The sequence below is a fragment of the Elgaria multicarinata genome, chromosome 2, assembly GCF_023053635.1.
Source record: "Elgaria multicarinata webbii isolate HBS135686 ecotype San Diego chromosome 2, rElgMul1.1.pri, whole genome shotgun sequence".
Lineage (NCBI taxonomy): Eukaryota > Metazoa > Chordata > Lepidosauria > Squamata > Anguidae > Elgaria > Elgaria multicarinata.
In genome coordinates, this window is record NC_086172.1 from 17,094,077 (window position 1) to 17,113,796 (window position 19,720).

At 40.2% G+C, this 19,720-nt stretch overlaps 1 protein-coding gene across 1 annotated transcript in view; it reads left to right on the forward strand.

The window, feature by feature from the left end:
* The window catches only part of MAP2 (microtubule associated protein 2), a 150,145-nt gene that overhangs the window by 80,660 nt on the left and 49,765 nt on the right, over positions 1 to 19,720 (forward strand). The window contains exons 5-8 of the mRNA XM_063115869.1: positions 9,060 to 9,358; positions 13,680 to 17,591; positions 17,808 to 18,014; positions 18,993 to 19,127. Of these exons, the coding sequence (XP_062971939.1) occupies positions 9,060 to 9,358; positions 13,680 to 17,591; positions 17,808 to 18,014; positions 18,993 to 19,127 (4,553 nt within the window). The remainder of the gene's footprint in view (positions 1 to 9,059; positions 9,359 to 13,679; positions 17,592 to 17,807; positions 18,015 to 18,992; positions 19,128 to 19,720) is intronic.

Sequence of the window (19,720 nt, forward strand, 5' to 3'; positions counted from 1 at the left end):
ACAAACAATCCAGGAAGAGAACCCATAGTTTGTTGTTGAGTTGTGGGCTCTTTCTATGCCACATAGAGAATTGGGGGTAAATTGTTACCCCATGGCTAATGTACCTTGTTTAGTTAGCTGCTTACGAAGTCACATATCTTCAGCTCCATTCCTATAGCTGAGAGTGGCCTAGAGCTTTCGGATAGGGTGGCCACTTACATATCACTAAAAATGATGAAATGCAGCACCAAAAGAGAGGACAAAAGAAGAAACAGGTTTGCATAAAAGGTACTCATGCTAATTAGATGTATAGAAGCAAATTTAGAAAGAATTACTATAATTTAAATATAAATACAATACATCTCACCATTGTGGGGAAGACTGTGACCAGATGACCTGGGTGCCTGCTCAATCTGCTGCCCATGTGCAACTTTTGACTGGCAACTTTAAGGTGCCTCTTCTCCTGGCTTCTTGTGGATATCTTAAAATCAGGACTTGGACTGGACAGCCCTTCAAATAGAGGACACTTCAAATAGAGGACTGTCCTCTGTAAAAGACGACACATGGCCACCCTACTTATACATAGGCCTTTTTGGAATTAGATTTTCCATGCACTTCACCTGCAGTAAGGAATCTGGCAAAAAGTCTTCCTGCAAATGCAGCTTTTACTTTGTTAGAGAAGTAAGCTACATCTGCAAGAAAGCTGACACACCCATAGAATTGAAATGTCATTCTAGAGATCTTATTCTGTATGTAGCTCGAGAGCTGTGTATATAATTGCAAAAGACTAACAGTTCTAGGTGGTGCAACACCATCTGTTTTCACCTTTTATTTTGGTATAAGCATTAGTTAAACAGCAAATGGAATAGCATGTATCAACTGCTCTTTGTGAAAGCAACAACTATTGATCAATGAAGGTAATGACATCCTAAAGTGCAATAATATATTTCAAAATTGAAAAAAAATCGTGGGGATCGATGAGAGAGTGGAGAAAGTCATAACCATAACTGTTACCTTGAAAGGCATTGATAGAACTGGGATTTTATTCAGTGAAACAAGAATGGCTTTATGTAACCCATTCGGGAATATCACGGGCACCCTTCCAAAAAAAGGGTGATAAAGCATGGGGAAGTGCTTGCACACAAGGCTTCTGAGGCCTGCCTTTCTTTAACACTACCAGGGAACTTGAAATGTGGACCTTAAATACTGGGTAAATAATAGAAAAATGGGCATTCTCATGCAAACCCTTCTAGGTGCTTCAATGGCGTCTTTGGATCACTGCCCATCTTCAGTTTATAAGATTGATATTTGTAAGTGACTTAACCATTTCTGAATTGCTTTTGCATAGGGTATTGCTTTAACAATAAATGGAAGGAAGGAGCTTAATTTTTGTGAACAGCCCAGCGAACTTCGGCTATTGGACAGTATAGAAATGAAATGAGATTAAATAAATAAATAATGTGGAAAATAACTATTTTTGAAGTTTTTAAGCTGGAGGAAACCCTGGAAAGTAAGCTATACAAATCAGGGGAAGAAGGCCTATACCGAATATAGCATTCAACCAGTACCAAGTTACAAGTTTTTAACTTTGTTTCTAGTCTTTTCCAAAGCAAATATTACATAGTGTCCTTGTTTGCTTATAATGCTAACCCATGGATTATTTAACACATGGGTTGTTGAATTGTGCGTTGTTGTGATATGCAAACCCAACTTCAATAACAAAGCAGAAAGAGAACCCATGGTTTGATGCTGGGTTGTAAACTGCTTATTTAAACCATGGGTTGTCATTATGTACAAACCCAGAACTTTGGGTTGTTCTTGGGTTGTTTTGCCAGGCTACAGAGGCAGCAAGCTAGTGCAAATACTACTAATAATAATAACAACAGCAACAGGAAAAGGTCACAATTATTGTGTTAGTCACATCAGTCACCAACATCACAACAAAAAACTATACAGAAAACCTTCAGAAACTGGGCCTACCAAAATACATCCACACCAACATCCAGAAAGCAGACATACTTTAAACATGCTCAGTTGTCAGGAAATTCCTGAATCTGTAAAAGACAGCATGACTTGGCAATGCCCATCGTGTCCATCTAGAAAAACCGCCATGAGCGAGAAAGAGGTAACAACAACAACAACACAGCCGCTCTACATGCCAGTACTACAGCACTATAGAGGCAACTGGGATACAGAGGGGGAGCTGGCAAAAGAGGAGGGAAACAACCCTGAGAATACAACCCCCAGTTTGTTCGATTGTCTGCCAGAAAAACCGTGGGTACAGCAACAAACCATTTGCTTAACAAACCATGGGTTAATGCTATGTGCAAACCAGGTCAGTGGCTGTGTTTGGATATTGCGGTAAGCCAGAATTTTTATTAAAATTCTGACTTCCCTTAAGTGAGCCAGCATGCTAGAGCATGCAATTTGATCACGCCTGCTCAGGTCCTCATGACAGCAGAAGTGGCTGAACAAGCCAGGAGCTCTCTGTCCCGGGCTTGTTTAATGTGACGCCTGAAACTGAGAACTCTGGCTTGTCTCACCCCCAACAAGCCAGAGTTGTAAGCCGTTTCCCCCCCCTGGTACTGTGCACGCCCACAGTATGCCAAAGTTTTCAAAAAGATCTGTCTTGCCATCTTATGTGAGCTGGGCCAAGAGGTTTGTTTACATCCCTGTTCCGTAAAGAAGGGTTGTGAAGTTTAATCTCTTTGCTGAAGCGTGCTTTTTGTCATTAAAAAAATCAGCCATCCCACCCTTTTTACATCTTAATTTTTGTCAGTGGATGAGACGTATCTTGGACTGTAGGAGTCCAGAGTTCCAGAGAAAAAAGTAGGAATCCTGTACATATTTGTAGTACAGACAATCACCACCCAGAAGAAGAAGAAAAAAGAAGCAGAATCTGATTCCAAAAGAGATTCTTTAAAAAAAAGACGCTGCTAATCTAGATGTGACAGATGCAGCTACATTTGGGGAGGGGTCTACTCTTTACATAATTAAAAGGGATGCATGAGTGATGAGACCTGAACCACAATTCAAGCAGGCTGGAGAGAAGCCGGAGGAGAAGGTTGAGGTAAAGACAGTGTCCTGCCACTCCCATCACCAGTGCGCGCATGCATTTCATATAAAGATTAAGCCCCACTCATCCGCCAAACTCACATATCAACAAGGCCAGACCTGTGAACAAACATATGTCATTACCTCCACCACTTCTGGTTTGGCCTTGAGTAGAAGTGGTAAGACGGAGAGTTTTACCAGGAGCAGGTAAACAATGTTCTGTCAGATTCTGGCCATATACCATTAACTTCATCATCCTTTGGGATTAGTCTATATTTTGTTTACAGATAGGATGGTGAAAAGACATCCAGAGGTTTCAAATCCTTGTTTCAAAACAAAAAACTATAAAGCTTTTTTCTGAAATGAAGCAAATTGGCGTTTCTTTTAAGAAAAGGGAAAATGTATGAGATCCCTTTACTTTTCCTATAGGCACTGCAGAATTAATAATAATAAATGAATTAAAATCCAGAATTTATTAAACATTGTGCTTTCAAGAGTACATTGAGCTTAGCATGGTTGGTGTGTTTCATCTCATGATGTTGCATTGGTGTCTGGTATAAGTCTGCACGGTCCCATCCTCCTGTCTTGTGTTATGTGTCTTTCTGTCTGTCCAAGCTCTCCCTGCAGTTTCTTCCTGTGTGTCTGTCTGTAGATGAAGGAGCTGAGGATGAGGTGGGACCTCTACACAGCGGTTCATGGCACGGGCCAGCTTCTGCAGGGGAGAGGCATACATTCCTCCCCCCCTCCATTTCAGTGTCCGTGCCCGATGATGAGCCCTCCAATTCGGACGAGGAGTATTATGAGCACCCTTGGTTCAGCTCCGAATGGACTGACGCTAGTACACGCCCCAGTGCCACAGCCCAGAGTGCAGAGGCCTTGTTAGGCCATAAAGAAGGTGAACAAAGCATGGTCCCTCTCTCTTCCTCCTCTCCTCCACCCTGCCACACTATATTCATATCATCATTTGTGTCCAGGGTCACCAGGGATCAGGGTTACACCTGACGTTTCAGGGTTTTCGCCTCCTCGGGGTTTCCAGGGGGAGAAGTAAATGGCTGAGGGTCCAGAATCAAGGGGAAGGGTTCAGGGCCTTTTATTATCTGCACCACAAACCCACGCCCATCAGTCTTCTACTAGGCACAGTGAGGCACTTCACTTGACCTGCCAAATGCCAATGAGCTCCACTCTTGATTTGCTAGTCACCACCTTGACTTGATTTTCACTTGCTTGATAGGAGTTGGGTCTCGAAACATGAAACTCACTAGGACATATTTTGAAATAGTTGTCAGACTCTGCCATCTAAGCCTCCAGATGACGCACAGGGGCGTTCCCGGGCTCAGGCAGGGATCAACCCTCCCTTGCCCCAGGATAATGGGCTCCACTTTTGGCCTGATTTTTTCTGTGGACTTGGGCTGAGCCCGAGACAGCAAGCATGTAGCCCGTTCCACCACTTTTCCCAGCTACGCGTGATTACTCACGCGTAGCCGGGAGAAGCTGCGCCCATCGGGGGCAGGGTGGGGGGAGCGGGGAGAACGAATTTTTTTTTTAAAAAAATTACTTACCCGAGCGCATGAGCGTTTGTGCGCATCCGGCCCCTTTAAAAAAAAATTAAAATGGTGGACGCAACAGGGCTTTCCTTTAGCCCGTCACGCCTCGTGTGTAGACGAGGGCGAGATCCCGTGATATTTGCATCGCCGGCTCTCCCCTCGTCAGGCACGGATTTTAAGATAGCTCTAGCTAAGGCCTGTATTGCTAGTGGTGAGGATCAAAAGAAATACTTTAGATGTACTCTAGACATGTCCAGGGAAATTTTGACATTTTATTCTTTGAATTGCAGGCCTCCATGTCACTTCACAAATATTTCCCTTATTTTTAAAAATGACTTGCTGTGTTGGAAGGGTTGGAGGCACTGTGAACTAGTTGTGTTGTTCTTTGTTTCCTAACCTATGTCACACACTGAAATTTGGGCGGTTGCAAAACATGAATTCTCGTTATATCATACTTCCTTCAAACACAGCAAAATGTTATTGATTGGACTGAATTACTGAAACTGAACTGACTGAGATGAGAGTCAGCCCTGCTAGTGGCCATGACTTGATTTTCACTTGCAAAGCAATAGTTATATGAATTACGAATTCATTTCTGGGGAGAGCTTTTGTTTCTGCTTTAGTGGAGTAATAAAATATAGTTTTGTCCAGCTAAAATAGACTTGCATCATAAATTTGAAAAAATAACTTAGAACATAAGACGGGCCCTGCTGGATCAGACCAAGGGTCCATCTTGTCCAGCTCTGTGTTCACACAGTGGCCAACATTTGACAAATGTTGTAATGTGTCAGAAGTAAGGAGCTTTACTTTGTCATGTATACTTACTTTTTACTTCCTGAAGATAAAAGAGGAATGAGAACGATTCCATTTGGTTTCATAGTGCCTGTTGCAACAGCGAGTTGGGAAGACAAGGTTCCAGAATTTATCTGCAATGTTATATAATGGCCCAGTTCAGACATAAGTATGAGCAAACGAAAGATTATTGTTACGTGCATGGTTTCGTGTGCTCCCCACTTCACTTCACATGGAAGGGGAGGAAATACAAAGAAGTTATAAAGTTTCCATTTCTGATTAGAAACAGTTTGTTGCTGCATCTGAACTTTGCAGATAGTTCTTTGTTCAGAACACACTTTGCTATCATGCCAAGCTCTCCAGCCAGGATCAAAAAGACATATCTGTCTGTCTGTCTTCATTTTTATCACTTATATTTCCATTTAATAGCACCATATTCCATCTCTGAGTGGAGACCCACAGAGGGGAGAAAATTCATAGTTATATATCTTGTGTGCTCGTCTGATCAATCTGAATAAGTGTTGCAGACTCTAGCATGCAGCTAGCATTTATTGTGATGCAGAGGGTGACCGAAAATATATGTTACTTTATGAGCCTATAGCAGCATTACTCATTTTCTTTTTAGCAGTTCCTGCTGTGGTTACAAAAAAATCCCTTTTTTGTTCGTCATTAATTCCTTGTCTTAAATCTGTGGTTTAAATGGTATATTGCTTAGTTGAAGGTAAGCCAGCATGTGCAAAGCCTCTACACAACTTTAAAGGTGTGATAAGTCCCTAGAGAGCCAGAACCGTTCACATTGCTGCCTATTGTGACAAATAAGAATGCATTTCCAGTTATTTATTTACTGCTATATAACAAAGACAGTGTGCTTTTATTTTTTTAACCAGAGGGGACTTCCTGTGTGGGGAGAATGTTTGTTTATCCTGAATAATTTTCAATATTCATAACACCCTTTCCATCTACCAGATCCACAAGGCAGTTTAATGACAATATGAAATAAGCAACAAAATATAAACACCAGCAATAAAACGGCATAAATAAGACACAGCAGAAGCAGAAATAAGGCAGATGTTAAATGGAGAAAGGTTAAATTCTCAGTTACCCTCAAATGCCCTCCAAAAAGCAAGACTCTTCATTTGCCAATGAAATCCCAGCAGTGAGGGAACCAAGTAATCTTTCCTCAGGAGGGAGACCTATATTCTAGAGCCATGGCACCACTTCTGAGGTACCCCTGTCTTCTATAGCCACCAATCCATCCAGCATGAAGTGACGGGGGGGGGGACATGGAACAGGGCCCCCAAAGATGATCTGAGTGCGTGAATAGGCTCATGTTGAAGAAGAAGTCTCAGGTATCCTGGTCCAAGATCATTTAGAAAAGTCAAAACTTCACATTGGGCCTTTAAAAAACTATGACCCAAGGAAGTTGATGCAGAATCAGTTATATGCTCCATGCAACCTTTTCTAGTTGAAAGTCTGGCCGGCACGTTCTGAACTAGTTCTGGAGAGTTTTCAAAGGCAGCCCTATGTAAAGCACATTACAGTACACAAAAATGCCATGTCTTTTGTTTGAATATTGATGCATCTTTTCTAAAACCATCTACCATCACCTCATATTTCCATTTCCGTAGGTAACTTAGTCCAAACCCGTTCTACCATAGTTTCCAGTTTGGGAACACGAAAACATTTTCAGCTCGCCTTTTCCTCTATAATTGTATTTTAATTATATATCTTGCACCAAAAGCAAGGTTGTGGTTCAGACGTCGTGTTGCCTGGTCACCAAAACATAGTTTGGAAATTGAGACCACCCTGCAGGTTTACAGGCTCTTCTTCCTCCTCGAGCTGATGCATTTCTGCCCGCCTCCTTCCCTGGTTAGGGTTGAGAATGGTTCAGCATTGAGTCTGAACTAGTACAGCCATAGTTATTGCTAATCATAGTTAGCATCTAAACCAGAGATTGAAACCAGGATTACAGATTGCTTTCAGCCTCTGGTTCTAAAGCTAATTTTGGTTATTCGCAACTGTGGTTATACTGGTTCAGCTAGGGTGACCATATTTTGGAAACCAAAAAGGAGGACAACATGGTCGGCCCAAAGGGGGCGTGTCCAGCCCCCAAGGGGGCATGCCCACCCGAACATAGCCTTGGTCACATGGTTTACAGCACACATTTAAGACAAATCTGTTCTACATAGCATCTTAATGTTAAAATCACTGAAATAAAGAACAAGTGAGAGATTCAATGTATCTGAAATTAACTTCACTCACTCCTACTTTTGTAGGTTTTGCTGTACTTTGAAGTTTTTGCTATGCTTTGTGTGATACAGTCTCCCCTTCCCTCAAATATCTTTTCTGACTGTATCTTCACTCATTGCAAGCTGCTGTTGTTGTTAACAGGGTTTGCTACTGGCCGGATGGCTGGCTTTTTTAAATTTCAATTTTTTAAAAAAGCTTGTGTATAATTGTCTCAAGTTTCTCTACTCTAACATTAGGGTGGGTGGCAGTTTACCTAAAGACTGGAGATCCCCTTAATGCCAAGGGCTGAAACTGCTCAATATGCAAAACCCCAAAGAGGAGGTTTGACAACCTGAGTTCGAAGGATATGGCTCCAGCAGTTTTAAAACACAATAATTTTAAAACTAAGAACTTTTGCCAACTTTCAGCCCTTTATCTTTTAAAAATGTCATTTAAAAAAAATAATTTTAAAACCTCAAACTTAAAAAAAAATCCTAATACTCAATAGATGGACAGATCTGTTTCAAACTTGGCATAGCTGAAGTCCTTTTTAAGAGCAATCATGGTGCCAAGTTTCATCTCTTTATCTTTAAAAATAATATTTTTTTTAAAAAAATTAAATCCTCAAATTTTAAAAAATTCCTAAAAATCAATGGAAGAACAGATCTGTTTCAAATTTGGTAAGGCTAAATCTCTACCTAAAAGCTATCATGGTGCTAACTTTCAGCTCTTTATCTTTAAAAATGACGGTTTAAAAAATAATTTAAAAACCTCAATTTAAAAAAAAATCCTAAAAAATCAGTGGATGAACAGATCTGTTTCAAATTTGGTGTGGCTAAAGCTCTACGTAAATCCTATCATGGTGCAAAGTTTCATCTCTTTATCTTTAAAAATGACGATTTAAAAATAATAATTTTAAAACCTCAATTTTTAAAAAATTCCTAAAAAATCAATGGATGAATGGATCTGTTTCAAATTTGGTATGACTAAAGCCCTTCCTAAGAGCTACCATCGTGCCAAGTTTCATGTCTTTATCTTAAAAAATGATGGAGTTATAAGCATTTTAGTTAATTCCCATTAGAGCTGCTCTTTGGAAAAATCCGGATTTCCCCTCCCGGATTTGTCCCCAAAAAACCAGGCAAATCCAGTCATATGGTCACCCTAGTTCAGCCTACAGGGCATTCCCATTTGCCAAGCCAGGGTTTGGTGATCAGGCAGTATGACATCAGAACAAGACCAGTTTTCAAGACAGAAAAAAGAAATCCATCAGCATTGTGAATGGTGTTGTTATCCATAGTGATTATGCATCCTTTTAGAAAACCAATGCAACTTACTTGACTCCATAGTGCTTGAAATGAGGTAGCAGCTAAGGTGACACAAATGTGCACTTCCTTGCAGAGCTGAAAATGTTGCATATGGACAGTCTGGTTAACATGTGTGACCTGTCTGTTAGTCTTGAAGGTGTTGCCTTATTTTTCCATCCTTTCCCCCTCCCTCCTGCTCCCCCAAAGAAGAGGAAGAAGAAGAAGAAGAAGAAACAGTTAAAGGTGCAGAGGCTGACGAACCCAGACCTGCTGTTCCCCTTGGTGAGGAATGTGAGAAAACGAGTGGTCCAGCTGAGCCTTTGCAACAAGCAGAGGGTTTCAGGGAGGCCCAGCAGGACTCCATTCCTGAAGACCAAATGGCTCGTAATGGGGAGAATGTAACCATAGTCAAGGAGGAACCCTTGAAAGCCAAACTGTCTTCCTCTGGTGAGGAAGGTGTGTCCTCCTTAGGGACCTGCATGTGTTGGCTGCATATGAGCTGTTCTCAAGCTTTCTCCACTCTGCTCCATTTACACTTCCTCCCATTTATTATCCTCATGATCAATGCTCTTGTTATTATGCTTGAAGAGTGCATAACAGGCAAGCCGATTGCTGTGTGATGACATGGTTTACAAGCACTGCAGCTGATTCCTGACTTTTCAAAACATTGTTTTTTCTACCCATGTTACAGTATGCTATGCAGCCAAGCTGATATACCATAAGGCCTTCCCTCCCTCCTCATTGCAGATGTGTTTGCCAGTCACATTGCTGATCTGTGTATATATATTTTTCTTTTAATTTTGGTGCAGAGTTCATCTGCTTTTCATTTCAAGAAACAAACTGATTAACCCTGACTATGACATAAAGAGGCTGAATTTGTACAAATGCTTTTTGTTTGTAGTGTGCAATGTATTTTTGCTTGTGCTTCCGTACATTCTGGCTCAGTTTTCCTAAGGCTGTTGCTTCTTATGTCATATCTCTGCCATTCATTGCAGCCCACTGTGACCCTCCTTTGCCATTGCCAGAATTTTGAGTTTTCATCTACTTTACCCTTCCAAGTTGAAAACCCAGTGTGGGGAGAAACTTCACATGGATCCCAACGATATTCTCTGTCACCAACTCAAGCAAATCATACTAACTCTTTTAGTTGAAGAAGAACTAAATACGAGCTTCAGGATTTGGTCTTCTAATTGTATTGTTTACTCCTGATTAACCAGAGTAGGCTGTGATCCAAAGGTGTGCATGAACAACTACTCATATTTCTCTGCATGCAGTTGCACAAGCCCTTGCACAAATAATTGTGCTAAGAATATTTGTGGAAAGATTGGTTAAGGCTAAAATAGCTAATATTTAGAACAGCCTTCCTTTACCTTGTGCCCTCCAGATGTATTGGACTACAACTCATACGAACAAAGGATGCTGCCTTAAACTGAGTCAGACCATTGGTCTATCTGGCCTCTAGTATTGTCAACTCTGACTGGCAGCAGATTTCCAGGGATTCAGGCAGTGATTATTCTAGCCCTACCTGGAGATGACAGGGATTGAACCTGAGGCTTTCTGCATCCAAAGCATGGACTGTACCACTGAGCCACAGGCCTTCCCATCATCTGCAGCCACAATGCCACAGTGACCAGATTGGGTGGTGAGGGAAAAGGCCGATACAGAACAAGTGTAGTTGCTGCAGAAGAATCAACTCGGCTCCTGCCTTGCTTAACCTTTTATAACCCCCTGAGGATGTCAACAAACATGTAGAGCCAAGCTAGACATGACATGGGAGACCCAAGATAGGATCCCCTTCATGTTTATACTGTGGGAGCAATGTGTGAAGGATTTGGATTGGGACTGAAGCACTGGAGGGGGTTAACCTTCCCCACCCCCCATGCCATTTTCCTGATTAAAATTCCTACTCTCCAACCTTCAGAGCAAATAGCATCTACCAAGGGAGCATTTGACTTTGATTAGGGGAAAGATATGGGGGGAAGGGTTAACCCCCTTCAGTGCTGTAGTCGTAATCCCCCCCTCCCACGGTTGCTATTATATCCTATTAATGAGCTGGTATATATTACATACTTGAACCTTCACTATAGCCTCCCTACGTAAGTCATAGAATAAGAGGATAGGTTTTCTTTTTGATCAGTAACTTGTTCAAAAACAGGTAGCAGAAAGTAGTAATAAAATGACATATTTTGCAATAGAAGGAAGTAAATAGTGCACACACACACAGGCACTCACACGGATCTGCATTGCCACTGGTATAGTTGAACCTTTTCATAATTGTCCTTGAGATGACACCAAATTATTGAAGATGGTAAAATTCCAAGCAGACTCTGAAGAACTCCAAAAAGGGGGTCTCCTAACTTGATGAAAATGGCAGATGAAATTCAGCAAAACTGTACAAAAACATTCACACTTCGAGACAAAAATAATTTTCTATATTCATTGATACAGTCTAAATTAGCTGTAGCCTCCCTAGAAGAGAGTTACTAATCAGCTTGGAAAATGTCATCTGATTATGCTGTGACAGTGAAAATGATAACTGGGATGACAAAGTTGGAGTACCTATTATATGAAAAAGAAAGCCTTAAGAGGTTGTGGGGAACATGGCGAATATTTACAGAATTAAGAACAATGTTTGAGACGAGGTCTTCCCTCCAAAGGCATTAAAACATGAAGTTATCCAAGGAAGTTAAGGAGAAAAGAAGCAGGAATAACTCTTCACGCAAAACATAATTTATAGAATTTGTTATTATTTATTGGTTTATTACATATATATCCTGCCTTTTCCTCCAAGGAGCCCAAGGTAGTGTACATGATCCTCCTCCTCTCCATTTTATCCTCACAACAAACTTGTGAGGTAGGTTAGTTTGAGAATCATTAACAAGCCCAAAGTCACCCAGTGAGTTTTAGCTGAGTTGGGACTAGAACCTGGGTGTCCTGAGTTCCAGTCCAACACCATCACACTCCACTGGCTCTCACAAAATACAGAAATGGCCACTGTCTTAGATGGCTTTTTATTTATTTTTTAAGAATTAGATTCAGGGAGAATAGGTTGCTCAATGACTGTTGGTCATGATAGATAAATTAAAGTCCCATATTGAAAGACAGCATACCTTTGTTTTTATCATGCCCAATTTGTGAATTTCCAGAGGCACATGGCTGGACACTGTTGGTGGCCAGAATTCTGAACTGGAAGGTGTTTTCCAGCAAGGCATTTATTATCAATGTGCAACATATGGTGCATCAGCTTTTTCTGACACAAGGTTCTTACGCTAGCAGCTTGTGTTACTTGCACAACAGCTGCTCTACACGAGGAAGCGTGTTTCCCCATTTGGAACAGGTTCTCTGGATCACAGCCCATGGTTTTTAACTGCCTTATCTCAGTGCTCTCACAAAGCAGTTTTATTACTGGACTTCTTCATCTTGCCAAGTCTGATGAAGCTATGAGATCATTAAAAATAATAATGGCAATGTTGCAAAATGTAGCATTTGTGGGAAACAAATCGAATGCAAAATATTACAGTAGACATATGGAAACATCATTCTTGTTATGATTAATTATTTTTCAGTGTCCTATTCCAAGGTTTATAAGTCTCTAACAACAATATTTACATGTTTTGCAGAACAATCTTCTACATATTAATCAGAAGTAAACCCCATGGAAAACTAGAGTTTACTCTCAAATAAGTGTGCACAGGATTGTAGTGTTAATAATGCATCATTTTAATTTTTTTCTAAACAAATGAAAGGGGTCTCCTGTTAAATGCTGAACTAAAATGATTCCTGTTGAAATACTTACATGTACTGAAAAAAAATCAGAATTTCCCCAAGACGTTCTTAGACGATGTTATCAGACAAGTATAAATGGATAGACATTTATTGTAACGTGATGTGGTAAACTAGACGGTGCAGGCCCAATAACTGACTGAGGAATTGCAGTTATATTGAGTTCTCCATATATATATATATATATATATATATAAGGAAAGGCATTATTATGTAAAATGTAACTCAAAAACATAAAAAAATTAAAAATGTTCGACTATGATTTTAAAATCAGAAAACCTAAGGCCTAGATTTTTCAACAATGTGTGAAAAGTTGCAGCTGTATTGATTTTGTTTGAAGTAGCTGTAGGTGTTCACATTTTTCCTTAAAAATGTGTATTTCAAAGTATGAAGAATTCAAGATTCAGCTCACATTTTGAAAGAACAGTAAATGTTACTTATAATCATATGAAAACCAGAAAATGTTACTTCTCCTGTAACAAGTGGAAACTGGGTATTTACCTTCCTATGTTACCATTAATTGGTTCAACGCAAACAAAAGGAATTATTAAATGGATTTAGGAGTTTTAACATTAAATATAATACTTATACTGCATATTTCAAACCTATATACAATTATACTTGTGTAACTGTATAACCCAGAATTTATATCAACTTCATTTCACATTAAAGCATACTAATATGAAGTTGGAATTTATCTTTAGTATAAAGATTTTGAAGGAACTAGTGTGTGATAGAAAAATAAAATAATTTCTTATTCAAGTAGAGGTAGGTTTATGTGTATAGCACAGATTACTATTAATATATTTGAAAAGTTTTGTCCCTCTAAAGGAGAATAAAAACAGATCTCTAAATAGGTATGCTTGTTGCATGTGGCCAAATATTTGCCTCTTTGCCATGTCAAATGATGCTGTAAACTAGCTTGCTGCTGCCTGTAAATGCTTTACGTAATTTGTTATAAAATCCAATCAAACAACTACAGATTTACTTGCAGCCTCGAAGATGGAAATCCATGCCCAGGAAGGTACAGGCCTTTTCGCAGCTGAGCCATTAGGCACAAAGGAATCAGAGAAAGGAAGTAAGACTAATGAGCCACCTATACACGCTGCCTTAGTTCCACAGCCAGCAAAAACAGAGACTATAGAAACCACAGAATTACCGAGCAAAGGAGAAGAGAAGACATTTCCATCTTTGTTGGGACAGACTTTGGGTGCAAGTCCACAAAAGAAAGAAGACAGGAGCTCTGTGAAAATGGATATTGATCCTACTGGAGAGGGTAGTCTACATCAAGAACCAAAAGATTTGTCAGCACAATTGTACAAGGAAAGAAAAGTAGATGAAAGGGCCTCAGAGGCCCAGAAACCTGATGACCAAGTCAGTATTAAAAAAAGTGACTTTAGCTCACCTGAAAGCATAGGTTCTTCCTCACCTTCAGAATTTACAGTGGACATAACAGGCCAAGTTAAAAGTGCCCTTTCTTCTGAAACTTTACCAGCTGTTCTGCATAGATATGAGCCAGAAGATAGTGACAAAATGATGCAAATGTCTACTACTAAAGAGATTGCCAAAGACTTTTCAAAAGAAATGGACAAAGAACAAATTAAAAAACAGGAAGAAGAACTTGCAATGGTCACAACTCCTGCCTCACAACCAATTACAGAGCAAACACCCCAACAGAATGTTCCTGTTTGGGAAGAAGAGAAAGATATGACAGAAGATGAAAGTGATGAAGAGAGGTACTCTGTTTCCAGTGGACAAAAGTCCAGAGCATTAGATGATGATTTTTTTGCAGCTCATGACCAACAAACAACTGTTTTGGATAAAGAAGTAATGGGGAAAGAAACTGATCCTAAAAAAATACTTGATACTCTCAAAGCAGAACAACAGTTGGAGATAACTAGAGATTCAACAACCCAAGATATTAAAAAAGAGGGAAAACACAGCACTGAAACCTTCACAGAAAGATTCAGCCAAGAATTATTTCCTGAAAAAGTTGAAGAGCCTTTAGATAAAGTTACATTGTCTGAAACACTAGAGAAAACCCCTCCTGAACCAAGTCAAGAATCTCTGCAAGGAAAAGATTCTGGAAAGGATGGGAAAGGGGAAATGTTTTCAGTTGCAGATTCAGAAACTCACAAAATGCAAATAGAAGAGGATAAATCAGGAATGTCTACATACTTCGAAACTTCCACTCTTAAAGATGAAGCTCTCAAGAGTGACGTGCTAAAGCAAGGCAATGATTATTATGAACTGAGTGATACTAAAGAACAGACCTACGACCCTTACCATAAAGATTTCCTTGTATCTAAGAAAGACACCGAGGAATATCAGCAAGAGGCATACCAACACCCCAGGTTACCTGCTCATGAAGTAGGATATAGTACTCTTGCTCAAGGCTTCCCCAAAAATGAACCCAAGGAACCTAGGTCTCCTACAGAAAGAATGTACACCATTGACCCAAATGTATATGGGGATAAGAGAGAACTCCATAGTAAAAACAAAGATGACTTAACTCTAAGCAGGAGCTTGGGGCTTGGTGGAAGGTCTGCCATAGAGCAGAGGAGTATGTCCATTAACCTACCAATGTCCTGCTTGGACTCTATAGCCCTGGGGTTTAACTTTGGACATACACATGACCTTTCACCTCTAGGTTCAGATATTATGGATAATGCTAGTGAGGATGAAGGTGATGATTACTTGCCAGCCACCACCCCAGCAGTAGAAAAAGCACCCTCTTTCCCAACGGAGAGCAGAGAAGAAGAAGAACAAGAGGAGGAGGAGGAAGAAATGGAGGAGTCAAAACTAAAAGAAGGGGGGGAGATCCAGGTTGAGCCGTTGTGTGAGTCACCCTTTCTGGCTAAAGATTATTACAAAAATGGGACTGTAATGGCTCCGGACTTACCTGAAATGCTAGACTTAGCTGGCACAAGATCAAGGCTGGCATCTGTGAGTACAGATGCTGAGGCAGCACAAAGGAAGTCCATTCCTTCAGAGGCCGTTGTAGAGGATAGCAGTGCAACACAGCTCCTTATGGCTGATGAAAACCACATGACTCTAAAAGCAGACAGTCAGCTAGAAGATTTAGGTTACTGTGTTTTCAATAAGTACACAGTGCCCATGCCATCTCCAGTCCAGGACAGTGAAAATCTGACAGGAGAAAGCTGCCCTTTTGATGAAAAAATTAGAAGAGGTATAGTTACAGACCTCTCATTAATAGAAGTGAAGTTGGCAGCAGCTGAGAGATCCAAAGAAGAAAAAGATGTCTCTGTTGACTCAGCCATTTTGAGCAAGGACTTTGAACAGGAAAGAAAAGCTATTGATAAACTAGATACTGTATTAGAAAAAAGTGAGGAACACACTGATTCTAAAGAAGGCTATCCTACTGAGGACACTGAACATGAAAATATAAAGCTTGATTCAGCTTTAGAAACTGCAGATGATAAAAATCTAGTTGGTCTGGAAAAGAAAGTTTCTTCATTAACAGAGAAAGAGGAAGATGTCATCCATGTTGCTGCAGAGGTAGGCAAGGCAGAAATCTCCTGTAAACCAGATTACGATGCCATAAAGCATGATATGGATTCTGCTGCTCGGCAAGTTGAGCAGGAATACCAGAGTAAGTTGGGAGTTCCTACCACTGAACTTGTTTCAGAGCAGAGCTCAGAGGATCAAGAAAAGACTGTCTCCACATTGTCCCAAGAACCAATCGCAAAAGCAGAACCCAGCCATGTGAAAGATGCCACCAAACTGTCTGAAGCAGAAGTTAAGGAAAAAGGGCCTAAGCCTGACCTGGTGCATCAAGAAGCAGTAGATAAAGAAGAATCTTATGAGTCAAGTGGAGATAATGACCAAGTGCAAGAGGGCTTGCCTGGAGAAACTTCAAAGCTATATGACGTCAAAAGAGAACAAGAAAGCCCATGTCTATCGGAAGAGGAGGCCACATCACAAGTGCTAAGAGAACAACCAGTGACACATGTATCTAAAACTACACAAGAACAAACAACTGAAATTCAAATGGAGAACATACCACAGCCTAAGGAAGATGAGTTAGCGGACTCTGTGAAAACTGAGGATTTGCCATGTAAATTAAAACATGAGACAGTAACCAGAGAAGTGGAAGGAGAAAAACAAGAGAAAGAGATTAAACAAGCAGAAGAACAAAAAGAAGAGGTTAAGCAAGCAGAAAAACAAGAGGAAGAGATTAAAGAAGCAGAAGAACACAAGGAAGAGATTATAGCAGAAGTAAAACATGTGGAAGAGAGTAAAATAGAAGAAAAACACCTGGAAGAGAGTACGCAAGAAGAAGAACATGAGGAAGAGAGTAAGCAAGAAAAAGAACACGAGAAGGAGAGTAAGCAAGAAGAACAAAAGGAAGAGAGTAAGGAGGAAGAGGAGGAGGAGATTAATCAAGAGGAAAAGATTAGGCAAGAAGAAGAAAGTAGACAAGAAGAGGAGGAGAGAAGGCAAACAAGCCCAGAAAGAGGTGTGGAGGAACCTAGGGAAGCAGAGGAGGAGGAGGAGGTGTGTAAAGCTGTCTCTGGTGAAATGCCTGAACTGAAAGGAGTCATAGAGTCTGTTGTTACAATTGAGGATGATTTCATCACAATAGTGCAGACAACAGTAGATGAGGGAGAAACAGGCTCCCATAGTGTGCGCTTTGCTGAAGCACCACAGGCTGATACAGGGGAAGAAGGTTTCCATCCTGAAGAGGAGGTGGAGGTGGAGGTGGAGGAGGTAGCTGACATTGAAACAGAGATGAAAGAAGGCTCTCTAGAAGCTCCTGGCTCACCTGAACGGGAAGAAATGCCATTAACTGATTACAAGACAGAGACGTATGATGATTATAAAGATGAAACCACCATTGATGACTCCATCCTAGACACCGACAGCATATGGGTGGATACTCAAGGTGTGCCTTATCTTTTTTCTTTTTTTCTCTTCCAAAATAATTTCCTAATAATGTAACAATAATAATTAATCTTAGTGAATTCAGGAATGTTGTTAAAATAATGTCAATATGAAGAAACCTGAATTTTTTTTATAAAATTGAAATCCCACCAAAGCGCAACTAATATTTTTACTAATCCTATTTTTGTTGTTGTTATCATTTGCTCTGATCCTGCAGATGATGATAGGAGCATCATGACAGAACAGTTAGAGACTGTTCCTAAAGAGGAGAAGGCAGACAGAGAATTGCGGAGACCGTCCCTTGATAAGCATAAAAAAGAGAGACCTTTAAAAACTGGGAGAGGCAGGATTTCTACTCCTGAAAGAAAAATAGCTAAAAAGGAACCTAGCACAGTCTCCAGAGATGAAGTGAGAAGGAAAAAAGGTTCATGTAATACTCACTCTTTTCCCTTTCATGCCGTACTGTGAGTTGTTCAACTGTTTTCAAGAAGAGTACTCTAGCAGTATTATCACACATATTCATTTGTGTCAACAGCAAGGCATACACAGTCTATACTGCCTCCATCACTCCAGCTTTATGCTGGTGGTATTCTTCTATGGATCAGGTAAACCTTCTATAGGCAATTCATCTCTGTCTACTAGGATTCATTAATCCTCCAAAATAACACCAGCATAAAGTCACACATGTCATTTATATCAGTACTGTTCTGGGTAGCCACCTGGCAATGTTTCTATGTCATGAACTGCTAAAATGACCCTGTGAGCTCTCATATCACTCCCATTGTACAAGAAGGGCAACTGAGAATGGGAGGCAGAAACTTAGCAATGGGTCTACAGGAGGTATGTGGCTTCACAAGGATTTGAACCCTAGTCAGTGTCCAACATTCTGAACTGGACCATAGCGATAAACCAAAGTTAGGTCTAGAACCTGCAAATCTGTCACTGAGCTAAAATAATATTCCATTGCTTTTAACTGCGTAAATCAGTATACTCTCCTGAGATAGCCCTGGAAGCTACTCAACATTGAGGCTGGAAGCAGTCGCATAAAAGTCCAGACAATGAAACAGATATGATTGCACCTTCACAAAATAAAGGCATGACAATCTTGTGCAGATTGGAGCAGGGATGTTTCACCATGCCGCCATTCTGGCATGATCCTACGCCCCTTGAATAGAATGTGCCTAGCTTGCAAAGTATAGATATGGTGGCAGGTGGAATGGCGTTCGTCACCCTATAATGTGAAGCTGTAACGCCAGCTACAGAACCTCTTGGCCTTGGTAGGTGCAAGTCCTAATGGAATGGCTAACTGGGTACCAACAGCCAATATGTTGTCATGTTGAAATATATTTCCATTTCTAATTTTGTTATTTCTGATTGTATGCTCTTGTTTTCTTATCTATAGCTGTTTATAAGAAAGCTGAACTTGCTAAAAAAGCTGAAGTTCAGACTCACTCTCCCTCCAGGAAAATCATTTTAAAACCTGCTATCAAACATACTAGACCAACTCATCTCTCCTGTGTTAAGCGGAAGCAGACAGGTGACTGTGCTGTCTTGAATTTATGCAACGTGGCTGGCAAACATAGACATCACTATTGTTATTATTTGTAATCTCATTGCTCAGCTGGCTGCTCTAGTTTTGATTTTATTTTTTTCCTCTAAGACTTTTTCTGCTCTCATGAATGATACTGTTTTTTTTTTGTATCATGCTCTTCTCTTTATTTTTATTTTTTTAACAGAGGCCATGATCATGTATGCTTCATGCTTGGACTTCCCAAATGATGTAGTTGTTTCTTGGCATTGTGTTTTGACAGTGGTGTTGTAGAAATCTCTCCATTTTGCTTTGTTTTGTTTTCCTTTTCCTTTTTGCTGTTTTGGTGGGAAAGTGCTGATGGCTTTAAACCGTGGTTTACATTTTTTTGTTCATCTATTTCCCTTTTTTTCCTCTCATGCATAATAATAAGAAGCATTTCAGCATTGTTCTAGCTTGTATTTATATTGTGTGCATTGGCTCCTTCAAAACTATGACTGTTTTATGTGTTAAACATTTTATATATTAAAGCACAAGACCTGCAGGGCGAATTGAGCTCTGTCACGAAGCCAAAAGAGAAGAAATCTGCAATCAGAACAGTG